Consider the following 24,170-nt stretch of genomic DNA (forward strand, 5'->3'; position numbering starts at 1 on the left):
GGCGTCCCCCCCCGCGGGGGTGTGTGGTGCTGCGGTCCGTGGCTCAGGCAGCTGGAGCAGGGGGAGCTCAGGAGAGAAGATGGAGGACGCCAGGGTCTGGCGCTGGCCCGCTGGGCACAGCTGCGCGGTCTCCCGTGACTCAGACGTGGTGCCCAGCAGCGTGGCGTCCCTAGCAGACCCTCAGGGCAGGGCAGGGCCACGGCGGACACCCGACTCTTCAGCCCCTCATCCACAGCATGGCCCCCACCGCCAAATTGAGGAAAGCCCCTTGACTTTGAGTGTCCCTCTGGCATTTCATCCTGGGTCTCGCACTCTCCCTACGACATGCATCTCCCTGAGTGGCCTTGCAACTCAAGTGGGGAATCCCACTGGGGTGCAGCCTCAGATCCTCCCAGTGTCGAGGGAAACACATCCCACGCGTAGAGATGTCGTTACTGGGTTATTCTTGGTGAAGGGCTGAGCTTCCCCATCACGCTAGATAGGATATGAAATTCTACCCAAACACCCCTCGTCTGCCTCCAAAAATAAAAATAACAACAACTGAGAACGTATAGACAAATTATTTTAGTCCTTTAGTACAGTCTGTTATCTTCTTCACCTCCAGAACAAAAACCAAACTCCTGGTTGGACAGCGTCAAGAGATGTCACTGAGGTGACCCCAGCCTCTGTTTGCAGTTCCAAGTCTTCCGTGTAGGCGTCACTGCTACTGGAACTTTGTAGATGAGGAGCCTGTATGATGATGTCCTGAACGTTTTCTATCCTTTCCTCACACAGAAGTAGCTACTGGGAATATCAGAGACAAGCTATTATTAACAAGTGCCTCCAGTCCAAGAAGTCTCCTGTGGTAGGGAAATGAGGGGGCAGGCTGTATCAGTGATATTTTTATAAACTCTGGCTTTTAAAAAACTCAGATGGACATACTATTTCAAGACTTCAACATCTTTCAAAACCAACTGACTCTTATCCCCTCTGTTTATTCCCCTCCAGACACTTCTAATCAAGGTCACCATCTCCAACTTTCCCCATACATACACAATAAAAATAATATGGCTGCAGAATTCTATGGTAATAGAAACAAAAGAGGTAATTTGACTGTTTCCTTTTCACCCTCTACACAAGTATACCCTCCCACTCTTTCCTCCCCTCAGTCACCAGAAAGAAGGGGCTGGACAACGTTGGTCTGGTTCCTTTTAGAGCGGATTCCCCATTGGATACTGCCTGGAGGCCTTGGGGATGAATGAGAAGTTCTGCAGTTGGGATCAGTAGCACAAGCAGGTAACGCACCAGGGAACTGGTCAGCCTAAGACAGGAGGGGACAGAAATTGATGAAGAGTTTCTGATATGTTCCTCAACTAAACTGCTACAGTGGCCCCCAGGTCTCTTTCAGAAAGGAAAATAAAATGCTTCATGAAACCCAAATTTATATGTTCACACAAGATAAGAAGGGAACTAAGATGTAAACCTAAGGAATTAACTAGAGGTAAACTAAAACCCTTATTTTCTTGTTGTAACCTCGGCCAATATGTGTCCTTTTATTTCAGTCAGTGGATTGCAAATCTCTGCTTCTTCCCTGTCTTAACACATTCACTTCAAGATCTCTGCAACGCCGCTACAGTTTTCCTCCCCCACTCTCACAGCCTCTCCTCCCTAGCTGCTGCCTTTGGTGAAAATGAAGCTTCAGGATGATGAAAACTAGTACTTAATGAAGACCATTATTCTAATGACAATATTGCTGGACTCTCTTGAACTTCTTATCCTGGGATCTAGAAGCCCTTTCCCCAGCAACCTTTCTCACAGCACCTCTGGGAAGGGGTTTCCCCACTAACAGGAAGTGGAGGTCAAAGTGAAAACAGTCCAGTTCTCATTACTGAAGAGCTGAAATTCAGAAGTATCACTTTTTCTTGAGGAAAATGGCTAATTTCATCTCTATCTATAAGACAAAACCAGAATTCCTGATTATTCCCCAAGCTTTTCCTTAAAATAAAAAAATTTATAATCTTTTAAATTCAGGTGAAATTTTAAATACTGGGATTTTTTTTTTTCCTTCTGGAAAATTTGAAAAGTTTGGAACAAACATTCAAAAACAATCCATTCCAACTGTTAGAAAAATATAATGAAATCAGTAAGTTCAAAACTCCATCCCCACATAAAAAAGAGGCATTTCTACCTTTAGGACAGACAATAGCTTTAGCCACAAACAAAAAGGAGCCCCTCTTCAAGCCAGCTTCCACAGATTATACACTGGCATCCAGTCAAGACTACAGATATCTAAAGACACAGTGAATTCATCTTGATTATGATAAACAACTTTTGGTGAATGAATCAATGTTACTTTCAGATGAATATCTTAAAACGTTTGGTGTCTAAACCAAAAATATTATGTGCCCACATCTACCCAAACAAAAGTCAGATCCCCAACTTGCCCTATTCAGGTTATTCTCTCTCCCAACCCACCCCAAGTTATATAACCTGTCACCTAACCTGCCATGGCCTTAGTCTCATCTGGAAAATGAGAACAAAATAACTGTCTCACAAGGGCCACCTGTGGATTAAATGAGAAATGTATGTAAGATGCTTACAACATTTCCTGAAATAGATGCTAAGTAAATATTTTCACTGGTGCTACTGAGTAGTTCTAGTTAACTTTGGGGCTGGGAACTCTGCACATCAGCTCTGAGCCAGTTAATCATTCCTTTCACTTTCCCGCCAAGTGACAGGTTTTTCTTCCATCCCTTCTTAAAAGAGCCCTCAGGTAAATGCCTTAACTGTTAATGACATATAACAGAGGAAGCTGCTTTTTAAAGATCTATTGTTCCATAAACAACTTTTTAGCATATATTAGAAAGCAAAAGACAAGGTGAATAAGGGGAAACAAGACTTCCTTCCTTCCTAGTTGGAGAGGATTTTAAAGTTCTGTGAATACATTAAGGATGTGGATTACATACTTAGAGTCCTAGGAATAGAAAGCATCTCTGCTGTCAATTACAAGTCCCCAGGTTAGACTGCTCAACAAACCAAAAATGAATCATATCCAAAACTTTCAGTGGAGAATATCTAGTTAGAAGCTTGAAATTGGAAGTTAATGGACTAATTCTGCAAAAAAGCAGAACTATAATCTAATAGTAAAAACCAAGATTTTTGATATTTAGAAATACCAAAAAAGCATTGGTCAACAAGAAATGCAGCCCTTCCATATCAGCCTCAGTGCAACCCGGGAGAAAAAGAAGTACACTCTTACAAGATCAAAGTGACTGCACTTCCCCCCGAGCCCCCCTCCCCAAGCTTCTCTGGGAGGAAAGCAGAAGTTACCTCTCCTCCCCTTCCAATTCACATCACCCGCCTCTCCCCTGACAGCTGGATAACCACACTAGGGCTTAAGGTCAGTTGCCTGTGGCCCATGTGGTCATAAGTCAGGTTTGTGTTTCACCTCTACCACCTAAAATGTCCCCTCTAGTTATTTCTGTTTTAACTGGCAAGGTGAGGAAGGGGAAATAAGCACCCCCCTCAAACACCTATTTAAGTACCTTGACAGAGTCACACAGAGCAAAGGAACAGAGAACATCTACCCATTTTCCTAGTAGACACTGAGTTCAACTGGTAGTTGAGAGTTCTCCTCTCTTTCCTTTCTCTCTCATTTGCATAGAAAAGTTTTGCTTTGTCATTCAGGCTGGTCTCTAACTCCTGGCCTCAAGCGATCCTTCCACTTTGGCTTCCCAAAATACTAGGATTGCAGGTAAGCCACTGCACCTGGCCAGAGTTTTCTTAATTAAAACACTATTGTTTCTAAGAAGGGTCACATACCTAAGACTTCAAAAATGAGTCCAAAGCAATGGAAACACATAACATTTAACTCTTCTTGAAAGACACTGGCAAAAGTCAATGCTAAACTTAACAGCTTCACCCATAAAACATTTGCGTAGAAATACTAACTTTCATGCCAGGTGAGGTGGCTCAGCACTTTGGGAGGCTGAGGTAGGAGTATCTCTTGAGCCCAGGAGAATGAGACCAGCATAGGCAACATAGCGAGGCCTCATCACTACAAAACATCAATAAGTTAGCCAGACATGGTGGCGCATGCCTACAATCCCAGCTACTCAGGAGGCTGAGGCAGATCACTTGAGCCCAGGAAGTTGAGACTGCAGTGAGCTGTGATCATGCCACTGCATTCTAGCCTGGGCAAAAGAGTGAGACCCAAACTAAAAAAAAAAAAAAAAGAAAAGAAAAGAAAAGAAAAACGTTCGTTTTATAACTATTAAATGACAGAGGAGAATATCCAACAAATATCAAGCAAAATAGCACAACTACAGATGGAAAGAAACTAAGAAGGTCAAAAATATACCAAGTAAGAAATTCAATACAACTGGAAAACATATTCTCAGGCACCAACATTTCTCCTTTGGACACCTGTTCTTCACTGCCCTCAGATGGCCCAGGACTGGGGTAATGGCAGAGCTTAAAAAAAAAAATTGACACTTAACAGGTCACACAAACTTGGTGGGCCTGGTCCACACTACAAAGATTAGCTCAGTTACATTACTGTGCTAATAGTAAAAAAATAAACTAAATCCTTACATAAAGTTTCTGTGAGGCTGGGCCACTCATGCCTGTAATCCCAGCACTTTGGGAGGCCGAGGCAAGAGGATTGCCTGAGTCTGGGGTTCGAGACCAACCTGGGCAACTTGAGGAGACCTTGTCTCTACAATAAATAAATAAATAATTAGTTGGGTGTGGTGGTGCATGTTTGTGGTTCTAGCTGCTTGGCAGACTGAGGCAGGATTGTCTCTGAGACTGGCAGGTCAAGGCTGTGGTGGCTGTGAGCATGCTACTGCAGTCCAGCCTGGCCACAGAATGAGACTCCGACTCAAAAAAAAAAAAAAGTTTTTTTCTGGTACAGACTAGACTCCCTTCTCAGTGGCTACAACCTCCACCCTAAATACATTCCCCACTGGGTAAAAGAAGGAGGTAATAACCACTAAACAGATTGTCACCCATCTTCATTACCAGAGAAACAAAGAAACGTTATTCATGTGCAAAAAAAAATATTGTTAATTTCTGTCCAAATGTTCTTGTGAAGGGTAGAAGCATGGCAAAAACACTCTACCAAACTCCAAGAGAAACATCTCCCTTCAGTTTCTTCCTCACTGGGTCAATTTGATCTTCAACAGAAGATCCCTCGATTCTTGGCAGTGAAGGGAACAAGAAATATTGAAACAGGTGTGGAGGAAGCTATGCAGTATGTTCCTCAGGGAAGAGATGAGCAGCAGTGACCAAAGACACAGACAGGACATCACCTGACTAGCCAGACTAAGCTTTGGGAAAGCTGCCCCATTCTAGGAGGCAATGGCAACAGATGGCAATACAAGGCCTGGACACGTAAGACCAGGCTAAGGCTCCAGAAGAAGAAATTCACTTCTTTGAGGACATCTCTTGACCCTGAGAAGTCTCTGAAGTAGAAACTGCCTCGAGTTCTACATTCAGTCATCTGGCCCAGGCATCAAAGCAGGTAGAGGCCTGGTGAGCTGATTGTTAAGAACTCTACACAGATAACAGCTGTGCTTAGCATTTACTTTTTTTTTTTTTTGAGTTGGAGTCTCACTCTGTCACCCAGACTGGAGTACAGTGGCTGCTCCCAGCCACCGCAGCCTTGACCTGCTGGGCTCTGGCGATCCTTCCGCCTCAGCCTTCCAAGTAGCCAGAATTACAGGCATGCGCTACCACGCCCGGCTGATTTTTTGATTTATTGTAGAGATGAGGTCTCGCTGCCCAGGCGGGTCTCGAACCCGCGGGCTCAGGCAATCCACTCACCTCAGCCTCCCAAAGGCGCGGGATTACAGACTGAGCCGCCAAGCCCGGCTCAGCATTTACTTTTTAAGTTGTGAATAAATAACACATGAAGCTTACCTACTACAGTCCACAAACACTGTTTGAAGCACTTCACCCTTGGGTGCCTGAGTAATGGCAGCAAGTTCTCTCTGCTAGTCCTGAAGGAAGAAGACCAGAATTCCTCGAGGGCAGGATAGATTTTTGACCTGATGAACAGCTTACTAAGGTACACAGGGAAGAATTTGTTTTTTTTTTTCCTCTGAAGCACCACTAGTCTCTTTTAACAAAGTACACAGGGCCCTTCTTAACTAGTTGACAGATGTTAATTAGCCTCCTATCCCCAGGGCCTGACCCTGCCCTCTGCTAGCTTTTTATTTTACTGACCTTATATAAGTCCCACCCCCTCAGTTTCCAGCTGCTTCCTCTTATTTCTTCAGCTTCCTTTTCCCTTCACCTTTCCTTTCACTTTCTCTCCCTCAGAGAGCAGATGGCAAGTTGTCAATCCAAGACAGTGAAAACATTCCTGAGCATCAGGTATAAAACAAGCCCAGAAACAGACACTGCGGGGTTGCAATACAGAATACACATTATTTCTGCTGTTTAGTAGTTTGTACTTTATATGGGAAAGGCATAAGCTACTTGTTCCTCATACATAAAAGAATATTTTCAGGTCAATATATTGATAGATAAGATAAAGGACAAAACAAAAGCCAAAAACCTTAGTGATACTTCTTAGGAACAAGAGGACTGTTTGCTTCAGAACTGACTTTTATTTCTACAGCACTGTCCATGGTCTTCTACATAGTATCTCTAGTGAAACTGGTGCTAAAGCCTGAGAAAGCCCATGCATGTTCTATACATGCTTATTTAGCGGAGGCGGTTACTCTTAAGTACACAAAAGAAGGGTTCTGGTTGGTACTACAACCTGTGATTAGTCTTCTAACCAAAGAACTGAGAAAATTTAGGCAAACTTGACCAATATTGGATAGGATTGGGATTTGTTCCACAGTCATCTCCTTAAAATAGCTTGAGAGTTTTGAGATGGAAACTCACCTGGGCACAAGTCCACATCTCAAATCAGTGGTTTATTCTTAACTTAGTAGTCTCTCCCAGTGGCTTGAATAGCCCTGGTAAACACTCAGTCCCAGAGTTATCACATGGACGACACACATCTAAAGAGAAACAGCTCAAATATAGCCCCAAATTCAGGCCGTGCTGAGATTTCCAACCTAGAAGATACAGCGAAGATTTTGAAAGGCCAACCACGACATCACCAGTCCCAACTTCCCAGTTTATAATTAATTTCAATCAGCTTAAATACAAAACAAAGACCTCTCTAATGTGAACTGTCTCCTTAGAAAAATGGCTCATGGCCAGGCACGATGGCTCAAGCCTGTAATCCCAGCACTTTAGGAGGCTGAGGTGAGAGGATTGCCTGAGCCCAGGGATTCAAGACCAGCCTGGGCAACTTGATGAGACCTCGTCTCTACAATAAATCCAAAAATTAACCAGGCATGGTCGTGTGCACTTGTAGTTCCAGCTACTTGGAAGGCTGTGATGGAAGGATCACCTGAGCCCAGTAGGTCAAGGCTGCAGTGACCATGAACATGCCACTGCACTCCAGCCTGGGTGACAGAGGCTGGTGCCACTGCACTCCAGCCTGGGTGACAACTCAAAAAAGAAAAAAGAAAAATGGTTCATGAGTAGAACTATCCTAGAGCTATCATGGAAGCATTACTGTATCAGTAAACAAATACTTATTGAGCACCTACCAAATGCCAGGAGCTGTACTAGTCACCAGGCATGCTTTAAAGAATACTTTCCAATGCAAAGAAATAATTATAAACCAGTTATAAACATTTTTACAAAGTGTTGAAGGAACACTGGGCTAGAAACTTTTAAAGGGCTATTTACTCTACTGGCTTTCAGATAAGTTGACAGCTTTGATACTATAGATTGCCATCTAAGGTTGTTGAATTTAAAAACTGATACTTTGAGACATCATCTCCACAAAAAAATTTAAAAATCAGCAGGGCATGGTGGCACATGCCTTTAGTCCTATTTGAACCCAGGTCAAAGCTGCAGTGAGCCAAGACCAAGCCACTTCACTCTAGTCTGTGGTGGCAAAGAGTGAGACCCTGTCTCAAAAAATAAATTGAAACATAAAGAGTCTGTCTAAGCAGGCAAAGTGTAACACAAACACTTTTACTGCAAACTGGAAAGTGGGAAGTCACCACACACTGCTTTAAAACTCATCTACTGGCCAGGCTCGGTGGCTCAGCCCATAATCCCAGCACTTTGGGAAGCCGAGGTGAATGGATTGCCTGAGCCCCTGGGTTCGAGACCCACCCGGGCAGGTTGGTGAGACCTCGTCTCTACAGTAAATCAAAAACTAACCGGGTGTGGTAGTATGTGCCTATAGTTCCCGCTTGGAAGGCTGAGGAGGAAGAATAGCTGGAGCCCAGCAATTCAAGGCTGCAGTGGCTGGGAGCATGCCACTGCACTCCAGTCTGGGCAAGAGTGAGACTCCAACTCAAAAAATTAAAAAAAAAAATGGTTTCAATTAAAAAATAAAACTCATCTACCTAGAGTAACTTTTATGAATCTGTGCTAATACAAATTGGTTTAAATGTACTCAACTATCAAAACAAATGCACATTTGTAGATGCTTACCCATTCACAAGTTCTCTTCTGTTCTTAGGGGGCTGTTGCCTAGTTAGCTAGCTAGGCCCTGGCCACTGTGTAACCTGCTGTCTTTCCATGGTGCTAGCCTCAGTAGTAGCGGTGAAGAGTGGGTAAGGGCTTCTCTGAGAGAGCTGGCTGTGCACTGCACACTGAACAGCCAGGGAGTTAAGCATCCCCACTTTCTTGTTGCCAGGTTCTGAATGATGGACTCTGTGACTACATGAATCCTGCTCTAGAATAGTCCCTAGATCCCAGGGCAATAAAGTGGATCAGACAGCATCATGGGACACCCTGGTGGCATCAAGTAGATATTACAAGAGATTTTCACTTCCCCGCTTACCCCCCAAATCTCCCAACTGGAAAAGGCAGGCTGGCTTTAAAAAGCAATTTGGTAGCAAAATAAACAAGAAGATGCCATCAGAACTCCTGAATTCAACTTCTGGGCCTGCCACTCTGACATCATTGAGCTTATTTCCTCAAACTGCAAAATGAGGCTAAACAACACTTGATGAAAATGAGTCAAAGTACTTTAAAAAAAAAACTGAGTTACCTATTACTAAGAAATATCAGGTATTTGTCCTATGGCCATGCATTTTCTCTCAAAATTTCCCATTAAAAAAGCTAGCAAGGTCATGAATCCTTGAGGTTACTATTTTAGGAATAACCTCAATCTGATTGGAGGAGCACACTGCATCTCAGATTTAACCTATGTGGCACACCTGCCTAGGATTTCATTAATGTACTCATTTATTCACAAATATTTATTAAGATGCATGTACTAGCATACTGAGCATCCTGGAAAAAAAGTTAAAAAGCTAAAAACACAGCCCTTGCTCCCAGAGTATACTAATGTAGCTAGGGGAAATAAAACATACACATGAAACTAGAGAAGAATTCAAAGGCAGTATGTAAGTGCATGCATATGTGACACATTATATAAACATGCTGAAGGAGAGTAAAGGAGAAATAAGAGTGTAACCAGTTCAAGAATGCTTCAGCCATTGGGTGATCATGGAGGGGTGGAAGAATTTTTAACAGCAAGAGGAATGGGGCTGCTGTGGGATTTGGGCCATGGAGTGTTAAGTACATCCTGGATCTCTTGGCTTTGAGAGAATTGCTAAAGCTAGTTGATCCTTTCTATAAGCCTGAAGACCAGCATCAGGGTCCTGAAGTAATGCTTAGGACTCCTTCCCAGCCCAAGTAATAATATACATACTATCCAGTCTTTTCACTATAAATAAATCTTTATTATTACAAATTCCTATGACTAACTGACCGAAAAAAAAAAAAAAGTAACAAAAAGTATGTAATCCCAATGAGAAATCGGCAGGGACTCTCACTAAGGAACATTAAATTCAAAGGTGATTTGAGGCTTTCTCTGTAAGAAGCTTAAGAGAGAATGACAGAAAAAGCATGCTAAGGAGGAAGGAGCAAGAGAGGGAACCACTTAGTCTTTGGAGACAATGCCATCAATTCTCGATCTAAACTGAAAAAAGTGTGCACAGATCACAACAACTTTCTTTTGGCTGCAAGACTGACTTTTGGAGCAACATATAATTAGTTTCCCAATTATATTTGTTTGGGCTTAGGCTAGAATTTAAATTAATTCAAATTTCCTGTCTCCACATCCAAGAAGGAATTATTTGATCCAATGTTAGGATTAAAATACTTTTTTCAATAGTCCACAGTTAACCAAGTTTGTGAAAGATTTCTATAGTGCTTTGTGTTTTGGGAATACTGAGTTCTTTCCATCTCTTGTCAGTCAATATTAAACTATCAGCATCTAAAACTTCCATTGGTAGGGAAAATTAGCACATACAAAACACTGAACAGTAATAACGGGGGGAACTAAATGCATCTTAGTTATTTAAAGGCTTTAGCAGCTTGCTTATAGTTTCAGAACTGATGTGTAACTTGAGCCAAACCTTGAGGAGTTGAATCAGCAGATAGACTAAAGGGGTGGTGTGTCTGAAAACATAAGCAAATACACAGAAGCAAAGCCAAACATGGTCAGGATTTACCAGATCAACTGTAGTAGGGGAATGTGTAAATAGGGATAGGCCAGGCGCAGTGGTTGACGCCTATAATCCCAGCGCTTTGGGAAGCCGAGGTGAGAGGATTGTCTGAGCCCACAGGTTCGAGACCAGCCTGGGCAACTTGGCAAGACCTCATCTCTGCAATAAATCAAAAATTAGCTGGGCATGGTGGTACATGCCTGTAGTTCCAGATACTTGAAGGGCTGAGGTGGATCACCTGAGCCCAGCAGGTGAGGCCACAGTGGCCATGAGTGTGCCACTGCACTCCAGCCTGGGCAACAAAGTGAAACTCCAACTAAAAAAAAAAGGGGGGGGGGGATACATTGGAAATACAGAATATAACCCATTGTTGACTCATATTAAGAAAGTGACATATTTCAGAAAGTTCAGAATAGCCAGAATGAAGAGACTGGAGTCACTGAAAACAGCTAAAGCACTTTAGTAATGCATTTGCACAAACAAGAATACTGGTATGGCGATTGGAAATGGGAGACACATCCAAACAGCATTTTGAAGAACTCTATCTGACAAGTAAACAAATCTCCAGTTTAGGCTGTCACAGATGCAATGGCACCATGGCTAAGGCACAGAACTTGACTATTGCTCTTACTACAAGCTTACTATTTTTAGAGGGCCAAGGAGTCCTTTTAGGTTTCTTTGGAGTGTGGTTGCAGCACTAACCAACATTTTCCTTTTCCAGTCTTTAAGATATAGATGTCACTTTTGGTTCAACATACTGTAGCTCAAACATCTAGGCATGCCAATAAAGGTAGAAGAGATTCAGCCCTTAGTTCTGAGTCCTACTTAAAGGGCATAGTTCCCTTTTATTCTAGATCTCCTTAAAGGGCACAGGTTCCCTTTGGCCAGGTGCAGTGGCTCATACCCGTAACCCCAGCACTTTGGGATACAGAAGGAAGAGGATTGTCTGAGCCCAGGGGTTTGAGATCAGTCTGGGCAACTTGGCAAGGTTTTGTATCTACGATAAATAAGCCGGGCTTGGCAGCTCATCCTGTAATCCACACCTTTGGGAGGCTGAAGTGAGTGGATTGTCTAAGCCCGCAGGTTCGAGACCCGCCTGGGCAACTTGGCGAGACCTCATCTCTACAATAAATCAAAAAACTAGCTGGACGTGGTAGCGCATGCCTGTAGTTCCAGCTATTTGGAAGGCTGAGGCGGGAGGATCACCGGAGCCCAGGAGGTAGAGGCTGCGGTGGCCGGGAGCAGCCACTGCACTCCAGTCTGGGCGACAGAGACTCCAACTCATAAATAAATAGCTGGGTGTAGTGATGTGTGCCTGTAGGTCCAGCTACTTGGAAGGCTGCGGAGGATCACCTGAGCCCAACAGTGGCCATAAGTGTGCCATTGCATTCTGGCCAACTGAATGACTCCAACTCAAAAAAAGGGGGGGAGAGCACAGGTTATCTTTTGACTGCTGATGCTTAAGTCCATTCCTATCTATCAAGTCCTAATTATTACTGCAACTTGAAAGCTTATCCCAAAAGGACACATAAAGGCTCCTCTAATGCCCAGCACCTGAGGAAACAATGCTGGCTTCTAGCACTTTACCACCAGGTTTAGCTTTTCTCTTTTCAAAGTGATCTTTGGATTTTCATTTGTACATTTGTGGCCTCAGAGTGCCTCTTTACAAGTTAAATGACCAAAGGAACACCAGAACATTTACAGGATTAAGGACAAGCTTAATCAATCTAGTGCCCTTTCAGTGCTCTCAATCCAATTTACAAGACTGCTCGTCAACAACTATCTTCTGTAGCCTCCCTTGCTACGTGAAATGCTAACCTAACAGGCTGGGAAATCCTGTGTAAACTTGATTCATTCTTCCGTCCTGCAAAATGTCTCCACTTTGTCCGCTTTTAGTGTTTTAAAAGATTCAAGTTTCTAACATTTATGTTTTATGGCCAGTGTTCCTACCCCCGGCTTCTTGATGACTAAATCCCATCAAGTGGGCCTAAAAAACTGTTACTACAGTATTTTTAGTGATAGTTTATACTTTGAAAGTTTGTGACCCAGCTGAGTGCGGCGGCTTAAGCCTGTAATCACAGCAGTTTGGGAGGCTGAGGTGAGAGGATTGCCTGAGCTCAGGGGTTTAATATCAGCCTGGGCAACTTGGCAAGACCTTGTCTCTACAATAAATCAAAAAAGTTAGCTGGGAGTGTTAGCACATGCCTGTAGTTTCAGCTACTTTGAAGGCTGAGGCGGAAGGATCACCTGAGCCCAGCAGGTAGAGGCTGCAGTGGCCATGAGTGCCACTGCACTCCAGCCTGGGCAACAAAGTGAGACTCCATTCAAAAATAGTTTGCGTCCCTCCCATTTGTGTAATATAAACCTGAGAGTGAAGACAATGACAAATTCTGTTTAATTCCCAATAATTTTCAGCTGCTAAAATGGCTTTAAACATGTTGAGAACTGCACACTGACTTTCTGATCACAAAATATCCTGCATCTACTTAAGCAAGACCTAGAAAATAAAAAACAAACAGCTAACTTGACAGATAAGTAGGATTAAGACAAACTACCATTAGTGAGTACCTGTAAGGTACTCTTTAAAACCTAAATGAGGAGCTCATGACTGCAACCACAGCACTTTGGGAGGTGGAGGCAAGAGATTTGCCTGCGCCCAGGGATTCAACATCAGACTGGGCAACTTGGCAAGACTTTGTCTCTACAATAAACCAAAAAACTTGCCACGCCTATAGTTTCAGCTACTTGGAAGACTGAGATGCAAGGATTACCCAAGTCCAGTAGGTCGATAGCTGTTGTGAGCTGTGATTGTGTCACTGCACTCCACTCCCAAAAATAAAAACCTAAGCTGAAAAAGGTAACGACTTTGCTCAAAAATTGAGAAGCAGAGGCAAAGTTACAGGGAAAAAACTTATTCAAACCATTTAACTTTAAAATTGGTAGAGTATCAAGGTAGTTGGGTCTCCACCTTCCTGTATTTAAAAAGAATCATTTCCTGGCCAATTGTCTCATAGCTCCACCTAGTGGCTAAGTGATTTTCCCTAGCATTTACTTCAATGGGGGAATGAAGGAGAACGCCGCAAATTTTTCCTAGATGTTTTGGCATCCCTAAAAACTGTTTTTGTGTATTTGGTGGGGACGACCATAACATCCTAAAAAGGCTCTCCATTTACATTATCTTCATGTCAACAGTTCTGGTGGATACTTGTAAGTCGTATGGTGATAGGTGTTACCTGCTTTTTAACCTAATGCTTCAGTGGATCTTCGTACCCTAATAGATAAAGACAAAAAAAAAAAAAAAAAAAAAAAAGATAAAGACAAAGCACTCAACTGAACTCTGGTGGTGTATTTTGCTTGTCTAGCTACATAAACGGTTACCTTGAATCAAAAGTCATGTATGATTTACATTACTGAAATCCCAGCCTAGCACCTGCAGAAGTGTAAATTAAGATTATTTCTACCTATATGACAGAGTATTCAATTTATTTTCTAATAAAAGAAAAATCCTTCCCTTGATCACTGTGAACTCAAAACCGCCTTCAGGGCTGTCAGGCATTAAGCTCTGAAGCAAGTTTTTTTTTTTTCTTTTGAGTTGGAGTCTCACTCTGTCATGCAGACGAGTGCAGTGGCACGCTCCCGGCCACCACAGCCTCGACCTGCTGGGCTCTGGTGATCCCTCCGCCTCAGCCTTCCAAGTAGCTGGAACTACAGGCGTGCACTACCACGCCCGGCTCATTTTTAAAAATTTTATTGTAGAAATGAGGTCTCACCAAGTTGCCCAGGCGGGTTTCGAACCCACGGGCTCAGGCAATCCACTCACCTCGGCCTCCCAAAGTGCTGGGATTACAGGCTGAGCCACCGAGCCCGGCTAAAATTCTTTAAAGCTCTCAACCACAGGAGTTAAGGGCTGGTTTCTTAAGTATACCATAACTTCTTGGGACATGTTTAAAGCAAGTTAATTTGCCAGCATTACTATTTGTTCCACAGATAATCACAATAGACACAACGAACAGATTGTTTCCTTATAATCTCTTTACTTCATGCCAATCCCAGCTTTTCCTATAGGATCCAATTGGTCAATGTTCCTGTAAGTACTGAAACAGAAAACAATTACCTCAATAGCACAGAATGTTGTACCGTACACTCTAGGATGGCTGAATATTTCCTTCAGTGGAGTACAATTGTTGAGTCCACTATTGCAACAAAATGTAAGAATGTGGGTCATACCTTTTATTCTTGTGGCTGCTTCAGCCTAAACAGATGGGGAACTTAAATCTCAATTAATAAAATATCCACAGTAACAGGTTTTTAATCCCATACACCAAATTACACAAAGCATTAAATCTGTGCACTCAGTACAGTTCTACAATCCCTTATCCGTACTCTTGGGGACAGATGTATTTGGGATTCAGAGGTGTTCGCACTTTATGGGGTTATGGTATATATACCCTATATTATGTAACACCCTCAGCAAAGTCTTCAGTAAATGTGTAATGAGTAAGAAAGCACATCAATATTTCTGCAGAAAAAGTTTAGTCACGACTAAAATGCAAAATGAAGGTATCAGTTCTGGTCAGGTTTCACATTCAATTAGCTCAGAAGAAAAAGGAACTTGTTTTTATACATATATGTATTTTGATTTCAGAAAATGGATAAGAGATTGTGAATCTGTTTTCTGCCTTTGCATTCTTCACACTGTGATGCAAGTAAGTCAAAAGACTGTTATAACAACTTCAGTCTAACAATTTCTCTCCTTTTAATACTATTTATGGTACATACATACATATTAACTTATTTATTTGTAATTTAAATTACAAATTGCACATACAAAGCAAAAAGGTACACATAAGAAATTCACCTTAACCACAAAAACCTAAAAGTAACATCAGCCCTAATGACCAAGACAATGTTTCAAAGACAAAACTGAGAAAAGTAGATTCTAGAATCATATTAAACTCAAGCACTGATGGGTGAATATAAGCACTCAAAACTATTAAAGTATAAAACTTAGGAAGTCATTTAAAATGAGGAGAATCTACTCACATTCCAAACAGTATTTTTAAGAACATTAACTTAGCTTAGTTCTAAAAATAAAATTCAGATCCCAAGCCATTAGGAACAGAAAATGGGTTTCTTACCTTTTGTTTCCAGTAGGATGTGGGCTGAACAGCAAGGTAGGTTATTCAATCTGATGTTATAAAAATTGCTTCTTAAAGAGACTTATGCTTTTCCTTCGTTTAATAAACTAATTTATAGGCTCCCTACAATATTCTAAGGGGACATAAATAGGGAGAAAAGGGGAAAAATTCAAGGCAGCAAGAGTGTGACTTCAATAACTGCCAATATGGGTAGAGATTTTAGGTCCATTTCCTAAGACTGTAAACAGGAGCAGTCTGTATTTCGTATCAGAGCAAAAGCTGGTAATTTAAACTACAAAACCACCTTACCTTTCAAAAATATGCATAAAGCCCCCTCTAATCTTTAAATACAGCCTATATAGAGACAAGGAATACTAGACATTTCAATCTATGGTTGCAACTACTATAACTTTACAATTTTGAGTGAAGGCCATTCTTTTTTGTTTCCGAAACACTGGATGAACACAGATGAATCCAGGTTTACATTGCTTAGCTCATATTAATCTTCCAATTTTTTTTAGTCATTTGATGCCTTCTATCTAATAATTGCATGTATTTTTTAAAAATCCCACTTATCAAACAATTTAAAACTTCAAACATGTAAAACGTTAATTCTTCAGACCATTTACGTAATAAACCTGTTTCTTGGCTATTATACTGAACTCTTACATAAAAATTAAATCTATATCCTTAATAAATTTCTATCAAGTGCTTTCCTTAAATATTTAGTGAAATACGGTTTTGAACTTAACACTCTCTCTCTTCGTCCTAATATTCCAAAGTTCACTAAAATGTACAGGTTTGAGTGACTTCATGCAAATCTGCCTTGGATCCCATTTCTTCCACTACCAAGATTTCTGGTTTTCCCTTAAGTTTTAAATTACATCATCTGTATAATCATCTTACATTCAACTTCTAAATACCATTAGCACCCAAGGGAAATGTTAAAATCTAGTTATTTCTGCCTGGCACAGTGGCTCAAGCCTGTGATCCTAGCACTTTGGGAGGCCAAGGTGAGAGGATTGCCTAAGCCCAGGGGTTTGATACCAGCCTAGGCAACTTGTTGAGACCTCATCTCTACAATAAATCAAAAAATGAGCTGGGCATGGTGGCATGCACCTGTAGTTCCAGCTAACTGGAAGGTTGAGACAGAAGGATTGCCTGAGCCCAGCAGGTCGAGGCTGTTGTGGCTGTAAGTGTGCCACTGCACTCCAGCCTGGGCGACAGAGACTCTGACTCAAAGAAAAAAAAAATTCAGTTATTTCTTTTGGGTGCAGAAAAGAGTAGTTTAATGGTCGTAACTAGCTATGAGAACATCAGAATAAGAATTTTAGGGATTTTAAGCAAATCTCCCCACCCCCCCGGCCCAAGCAAGTTGAAAACTTAGCATCAAGGGGCTGTCAAAAAAAAAAAGTAGACTACAAGGTATAATCAGTGCTTTGGTACAGAATACACCAAAGTTTTGGGTAAAAAATGGGCCTTCTAGTTTACATAGATATGGCAAAATTCTGAAAATCGCCCAGCTTATTAGCAATAAGTCACCCAAACAAGCAGTTATTCTTGTGCACTATTCACACTTCAGAAATGTGACTTGTTTTTAAGAGTTCTAATACATCTGTGCTGACGTTAACAATTAACGCTTAAATACCAGTTTTTGAGACGTATCTCACTGAGTATATCAAAAGCTACCTCTAAGTTAATACTAACTTACTAGCCATCAACCAATTTTGCACAAAAGCCTACGTTGTCTATATGGCCACCAAAAATAAGCAATATCTATAAGTTTGCAATAATTTTTTAGCAAAGTATGAGAAGCTTAGCTTTCAGACTAGATCACCTCCCATTTACCGTATTACATACATAAATACTTTATTCTCATCTTTTATCTTCCCCTGAAGACTTTTACAATTACAATAAGAGATGATTAATATAATTTATTAGAAATTGCTTTTCAAGAATTTTAAATTTACTAACATATAAACACAAGAGTCAGAATCTTATCTTACTTATCAATTTAAAGCATTAACTGACAGACCCAGTTAAAATCTTACATGAAGAGGAAAAAGGACAACCATGCATAGTTTTTTAAAAAATGTTTATTTTTTCAAAGAAAAACGGCAATAGCCAATTGGAAACCTACTTATTCTTCAACTCCAATTTTGTTTTTTTTAAATTTAGAAGTGACTTACTGATTTACTATTTTAAACAAACCCCCCCTTTCCCCTTTAAATGTTTACCATCTACTCGTGCTGAATCCTTCCAAGGAGATTGCTCCAGCGTATTATCTCCAGGTCCTCGCTTTGCTCCTTTTACCAAAAAATGCAAAACACAATTCCATCGTGCATCTTAAGGGCTCCAATCGTCAAAAATAGGAAAAAAAAAAATCTTTGGAATAGCCAATTAAGTTGAATAAAAAATCCACACGAGTGCGGTTTGGTTGGGGCAGGAATCCACTCCTATGTTCCTGGTAATCTGATCCCGCTCCATGAATCCTTGTAATTCATCCTCCCTATCCTATCCACATTATGATTTGAATCCAATGATCCAGCTCCAAGGATTGGGATCCAGTGAGCCCTCTCCAATCCAAACCTTTATAACCAGCAAAACCAAAAAAGAGGAGGCAAAATGTTAGATACTGTATTCAAAAAAGGTTTCTGGGGAATGATGAGTTATGTCTGTCATCAGTTTAACAGATGTACATCAATAACTATCAAATTCCCCAAAACAAGTTTCTGAATGGTGCTCAGATAAATTTTTAGAAACTTAATCATCATAGAGACTAATTGGAAGAAGCATTTTATATTTACAGTTCAACTGATAATGCCAACACTTGTTACTGTACAGCGTATTACAGGTTTTGTGGTTGCAAGTTATGTAGTTGAAAAGTTTACTGGTATTGCTACCCACCTAAGTCTAAACTAAATCTAATGCTCCCATCTGCAATTTAATTTTGCAAATTAAAGTGTTTTAAACATATGAGTCAATTATTAATATTAGTTTAAAGGGGAAGGTGAGACTTAAAATATTCCCAACTAGATTATCTACACCAATACACTGGAATTCTATATTTTGCTTTCATTTTGTCTTAAAAAAATGAAATAGCAACGCTCTATCAGTCACACAGAGGACATGCAGATTTAGCAGTATTGATATTATACTCTATCTCGTTGGAATTAAAGACACCCTGTACCCACATGTACATCAACAGCAGGTCACACATTAACAGTTGTAACTAAGCACTGTGACAAATATTAGCCAGTTCTTCCCACATTAGTCCCTATTAAAACAAAAATGGGGAGTAAGGGAGCAAAACAAATTGTTACAAAATGGGCAATGTAATTTTGCCACAATTGCCAAGGTTTAAAGAACAAAGCAATTGTAGCTAAAGATAACTGCATAAGACATTTGCAAGTGTTTTAAGGGAAGTATATATAATCATTTTTAACCCTTGCCTTTTAGTATAAGGTCAATACTGCCAATTTCATCTGTGACAATAGCACTTGGAGTCATACCATTGCCTCCATTATTGATCTGATCCTCCTCAATCCTCCTTTTGACAATCCTAAAATGATTGAAATGTGCTCCACAATCCTTAATCCAAAGCATTCTTAATCCATCTCTTCAGATATGTCTACAGAAAGACACATGAAAAGCAAGATAAACATAAGAACTTCCCCAGGAAAGATAACCACAAACACCCCCAACATCCCAGTTCACACAAACCAGAGCAGAATAGACATTTACACAATATCACAGTCTGAAGAGCATGGAGTTAACTAAATTTAAACAATCCTGTCTATGACATCACTTAAAATACAATTTATCAAAGACATGAGGGGAATGTAGATGTTAGGAGCAAGGGGATATTACACAAGAATGCAATTCAACACTTTAGCCCATTCTGAACAAAACAGTTTGAATTAAAAAATGAAAAGATTGTACTGAGTAAAGGAAAACTGTATACAACATGGGTTCTACAAAAAGTGTCACCAATCATCTTATGTACGAGAGCGAGATCTGCTATGACGGGGAGAATAGCGTGGTGATCCTCTGCTTCTCCTTGGGGAGTAACTGCGACTCCTGCTGTTGCTTCTGCTACGGCTTCTGCTACGACTACGGCTTCGAGATCGAGATCTTCCATAACTTGGACTTCTGGGCCCATCAACTTTAACCCGGATGTAGGCAGTTTCTCCCTAGTGGATAGACAGAACTTTCCATTGAAAGATCTAAGCTTTCACCTATCTTTAGGCATGCTGAATGAATACAATGTAACCAAATCCAGAAATTTGGCAATTTACTTGGACGCCCTTGCCTGAATCCTTACCTTTTAATTCCACTGTTAAGACCACTGTATCCAATTCTGGCCAAAGAAAAAAATAAGTATATAACCTACCTCATGAGATCTAAACTTAGTGTTATCCAGTTTTCGAACTGCATAGGTCATATCTTCTTTCCGTACAAACTCCACGACACCAGTGCCATCTCGGTAAACATCAGCATAACATACATCACCTGCTTCACGCATGTGATCCTTTAAATCCTGCCAGCTTCCACTTGGAGGCAGTCCTGAAAAAGTAATTTTTTTCTTAATACCAATTATTCTAAACGTCACACGACGCTTACAAGGCACGTTACATTATTTTAAAATACTTAAGGACCGTACTTAAGTGATTTCAGGTAAAAAGCCGGCTAAGATTCTGGAATCCACAGTTCAAAATTATTTGTAAAGTGTCTTCATACTCTAGTACTGCAACCCAATTTGGTAAGTCACCACCACAGTAATTACTGTTTAGTAAATTCACCTAAAAACTAAAGCAATGTAAGGTCTACCATGAAAAACGTACAACTGTTAAACCGCTCACGCAAGGAACATTTTTAAGTGGCTTCTGCCCCTTCGCATCAACTCACACGAGCAGTACACTCACCAGAGACAACCACTCTGTTTTCAGACCGCCTGGATGGGGGGCCATAGCGGCCTCGGGGAGCTCCGCCACCTCCACCCCCGCCGCCGCCTCGGCCTGTACCACGGCCGCTTCGCGGAAACTCCACCCGCAGACGATACCCATCGTAATCATAGCCGTCGCGACCGTACACCGCGTCTTCCGCGTCTCTGCGTGATCGTGGAAAGTAAGAAGGATGAGAAAAGAGGCCGGGAGGAGACGCTAACTCTGTCGGGAACCAGAGAAGCCCCGCACATGCGCACCCAACGTGGAAGAGCCCACATGCGCTGCATAATGGGAACGGCCCCTCCCCCACCCAGAAACACGCCGGGCTCCCAACCACTGCACCAGCCTCAGCGCCTCAGTTTCCCGCTCGGGGCCCGCGAGTGGGCTCCGGGACGTCCGAGGCGCCCAGACGCCAGGGAAGCCACGCCAGCTCGGCTCCTGACTGGACTCCTGCGTGGACGATAGAGTCTCGCCCCGAGCTCTGTACGACCCCTTCCACATTCTCTTATGTGAAGGCCTTGAGGCGTTCCCCAACTACTCCAGCCTATTTCCTCAAGGCCGCAAGCCCCATGCCGCCTCACCGCGGGTCCTCGAACTCAACGAAGGCGAAGGGCGGTCCCCCGCGGCGATTCTTGAGATCGATGTCGCGGATAGCGCCGTATTTGTAGAACACGTCCTCAATGTCCTTGGTTCGGATGTCTGGAGGTAAGTTACCCACGTAAATGCGGCAATCGTTGTTCCCTGCCGGGCCACGAATCACACCACCTCCCGACATGGCGGCGACGAAAAGCGCGGACTCGAGAACAGGTCTTCCCACCAAACCTAGCGCACGGCAGAGCGAGCCCGTAGCGGCACCACGTCTCCCGCGGCCTCTCCAAAATGGCGCCTTTATCAGCTCGGCGCACGGATATGGGGGGAGACAGAGGAAGAGAAGCGGAAGGAAACAGCGATTCGAACTCAGTACGCACGCGCAGGGGCGCAACGGGTGCTGCGAGAGCTACGCACAACGTACGCGCACGCACGCGCGACGTCACCCTCCGCACGACGGGGGGAAAAAAAGTCCCCCGCGCTCCCGGTTGAGGGTGGTTTGCTAGTGGAGTGACCGGCCGTTTGGTAAAAATTAAATATAGAATTCTTGTTAAAGGGGTTATTAGTCCCTGCCGGGACTTGAAAGATAGTCAGTTTCCCTGGAATGAGCCTTTTGAAAACAACTCGGCGCCTTCAATGGACTTGGTGAAACCCAGCCTAGAGCCTTGTCCCGCCATGCTCTGCGGCGCTAACGGCCTTTGGCGGGAAAGACTCCCTGAGGCGGAGCCAAAGGGGGAGGGGCCCGGCGGTTGCCCGGGAGACCGGGTATCATCCGAGCGTCTATTCCAGGCGCCGAGTTGCAGGTAATTCAATAGAGAGCTGGGGCGTAGGTTTGTCTTCCCGCCCCAGGTTCTGCGAACAGGCGTGGCTGTTTAGACAATTAGACGAGTGTCTTATTTAGAGGAACCCCGTTTAGATGTCTTAATAAGTGCCTTTCACTAAGTATCGTTCCATTTTCGGTTCAGAACTTGACTTTGCATAGCTAAATTCAGCACCCCCTGTGGTAGTGGCGGTGAGTTGCACCCTCATCGGTTACTGTTCGATGGTTGCCCACCAGGAGAGGTGACCACCCCGACAGTCTCCATGCCCAGACCTCTGTTCTCTCGTTAATCGCCTAATCGCTGGTTCCAGCGCGGAGAAAAGACTCAGGGAATGCTTGCAGAATGATTATACGTGTTCCTTCTCCTTTCGAGGGACAAGAAAGAAAACGGGTGTCTGCAGAGTCCTGAAGTTAATCCCTTTTTGAAAAGTTTCTCTTTTGCCAGGGTTTTGAATTCAGTACCAGGCCTCTCGGGTTATAATAAAATGAACAAAATGGATATGAGAACTGTAACTATTGGAGACCTACAGCTGCTGCTCTGGGCTGTCCCCCCACTTGCATGCTGGTCTGGGGAGAGAAGAACATTTTACATTTTCTGCCCAGAGACCTGAAATCTGGATTTTTTGGTGAAATCAGGAGTTTTTAAAAGTCAGTAATGAATTTAAATTAAAACCAAACGTTAGTCATAAATATACTAAAACAAATTTGCATCTTAAGTTTAAAGATAATTTTCTTCATATTTACATATTACAACAGTTCATCCTCTGCCCAAGGATGTGAGGCAGTTACAGAGATACAATAAAATATTATTGAAACCGGATGAAGGAATTGGAGGAATGGGAAAATAAGGGGAGGATTAAGAAGAAGTAATGAGCCGGGCTCGGTGGCTCAGCCTGTAATCCCGTGCTTTGGGAGGCTGAGGTGAGTGGATTGCCTGAGCCCGCGGGTTCGAGACCCGCCTGGCCAACTTGGTGAGACCTCATCTCTACAATAAATCAAAAATCAGCTGGGCATGGTAGCACCTGCCTGTAATTCCAGCTACTCGGAAGGCTGAGGTGAAAGGATCGCCAGAGCCCATGGTTCGAGGCTGCGGTGGCCAGGGCGACAGAGTGAGACTCCAACTCAAAAAAAAAAAGGAGAAGTAATGAATAAATTAGTACAACAAGAGCCTGTTGATTGAGTTGAATAGCAAATTTGACTCTGGTCTTCACAGTAAAGACAGGAACACAAGTACTTGTATATTCAAAATCCAAATAAAAATAAATAGGTGGTTCTGGAGAAGAATATATTTTCTTTTTCTTTTTTTTTTGAGTTGGAGTCTCACTCTGTCACCCAGACTGGAGTGCAGTGGCCGATCCCGGCCACCGCAGCCTCGACCCTGCTGGACGCCGGCGATCCTTCCACCTCAGCCTTCCGAGTAGCTGGAACTAGTGGCACGCGCTACGATGCCCGCTAATTTTTTGATTTATTGTAGAGATGAGGTCTCACCAAGTTGCCCAGGTGGGTCTCGAACCCGCGGGCTCAGGCAATCCACTCACCTCAGCCTCCCAAAGGCGTGGGATTACAGGCTGAGCCACCGAGCCTGGCTAACATATTTTCTTAATTCTAAGAGTTGATTGAATGTATTTTACAAACGTCTCTCAGTGGTCCCAAAATACAAATTCAATTTGAAATGAGCAGGAATGCTTGATCTTGTGTCTGTAGATCCTGAACAGACCCAGAGATGACCTTTGGTAGTCTTTGAACTCTCTGTAATGGTTTCCAAAATTCTATGTATGTGTGCATGTACAAAACTGTATGTATGTGTCTGTCTTTTTTCAGATTTGAAATTTTAATCAAATTCTTAAATGAGTCCATAGATCCCAAAAGGGAAAAGAACCTCTGAAAACTTTAGAGGGAAGGATAGATTGCCTATCCTTCAGACAATCCTTCAATACTATCTTTGAAGCCAAACTTTAATAAAAATAGAGAAAAGCATGTTATTCTTAGAAGAAGCTGACTAAAAGAGATATTTCAACAAGATTATTCCGTTTCTAGCACTGTTCCATTCAGTTAATGGCAGAAAAGGTGAGAGTTTTTTAAAATGTGCAACCTATTGATTTATTCATTCAACAGTTATTTACTGAACACTTTTTTTCTGCTGTAACTTTTTTTT

The 24,170-nt window shown here is 42.3% G+C and overlaps 1 protein-coding gene and 1 long non-coding RNA gene across 8 annotated transcripts; both read right to left on the bottom strand.

The window, feature by feature from the left end:
* Nucleotides 1-548: 548 nt before the first annotated feature.
* LOC103260405 lies at nucleotides 549-2,708 on the bottom strand. Of its 2 annotated transcripts, XR_002481959.1 has the most exons (3): nucleotides 2,482-2,708; nucleotides 1,153-1,300; nucleotides 549-783 (listed from the first exon to the last, which is right to left on the bottom strand). It is a non-coding gene; the product is annotated as an uncharacterized LOC103260405 (long non-coding RNA). The 2 variants fall into 2 exon arrangements; XR_504284.2 differs by lacking the exon at nucleotides 2,482-2,708 and having other exon boundaries at nucleotides 1,153-2,004.
* A 15,030-nt stretch (nucleotides 2,709-17,738) lies between these two features.
* On the bottom strand, nucleotides 17,739-21,871 carry SRSF1 (serine and arginine rich splicing factor 1). 6 transcript variants are annotated; one of them, XR_504286.2, is made up of 6 exons: nucleotides 21,189-21,871; nucleotides 20,587-20,771; nucleotides 20,055-20,227; nucleotides 19,668-19,854; nucleotides 19,174-19,292; nucleotides 17,739-18,250 (listed from the first exon to the last, which is right to left on the bottom strand). XR_504286.2 is itself a non-coding variant. In XM_008058057.2 (5 exons), the coding sequence occupies exons 1-5, from the start codon at nucleotides 21,380-21,382 to the stop codon at nucleotides 19,270-19,272; spliced, it is 762 nt and encodes a 253-aa protein (XP_008056248.1). In that variant the 5' UTR covers nucleotides 21,383-21,871; the 3' UTR covers nucleotides 17,740-19,269. The 6 variants fall into 6 exon arrangements, 3 of the variants coding, with proteins under 3 accessions (XP_008056248.1, XP_021568019.1, XP_021568020.1); XR_504287.2 differs by having other exon boundaries at nucleotides 19,652-19,854; XR_002481958.1 differs by lacking the exon at nucleotides 19,668-19,854.
* Between the last annotated feature and the right edge of the window lie 2,299 nt (nucleotides 21,872-24,170).

Source organism: Carlito syrichta, unplaced genomic scaffold (assembly GCF_000164805.1).
Source record: "Carlito syrichta isolate Samal-C Ts95f unplaced genomic scaffold, Tarsius_syrichta-2.0.1 Scaffold303195, whole genome shotgun sequence".
Taxonomy (NCBI): Eukaryota; Metazoa; Chordata; class Mammalia; order Primates; family Tarsiidae; genus Carlito; species Carlito syrichta.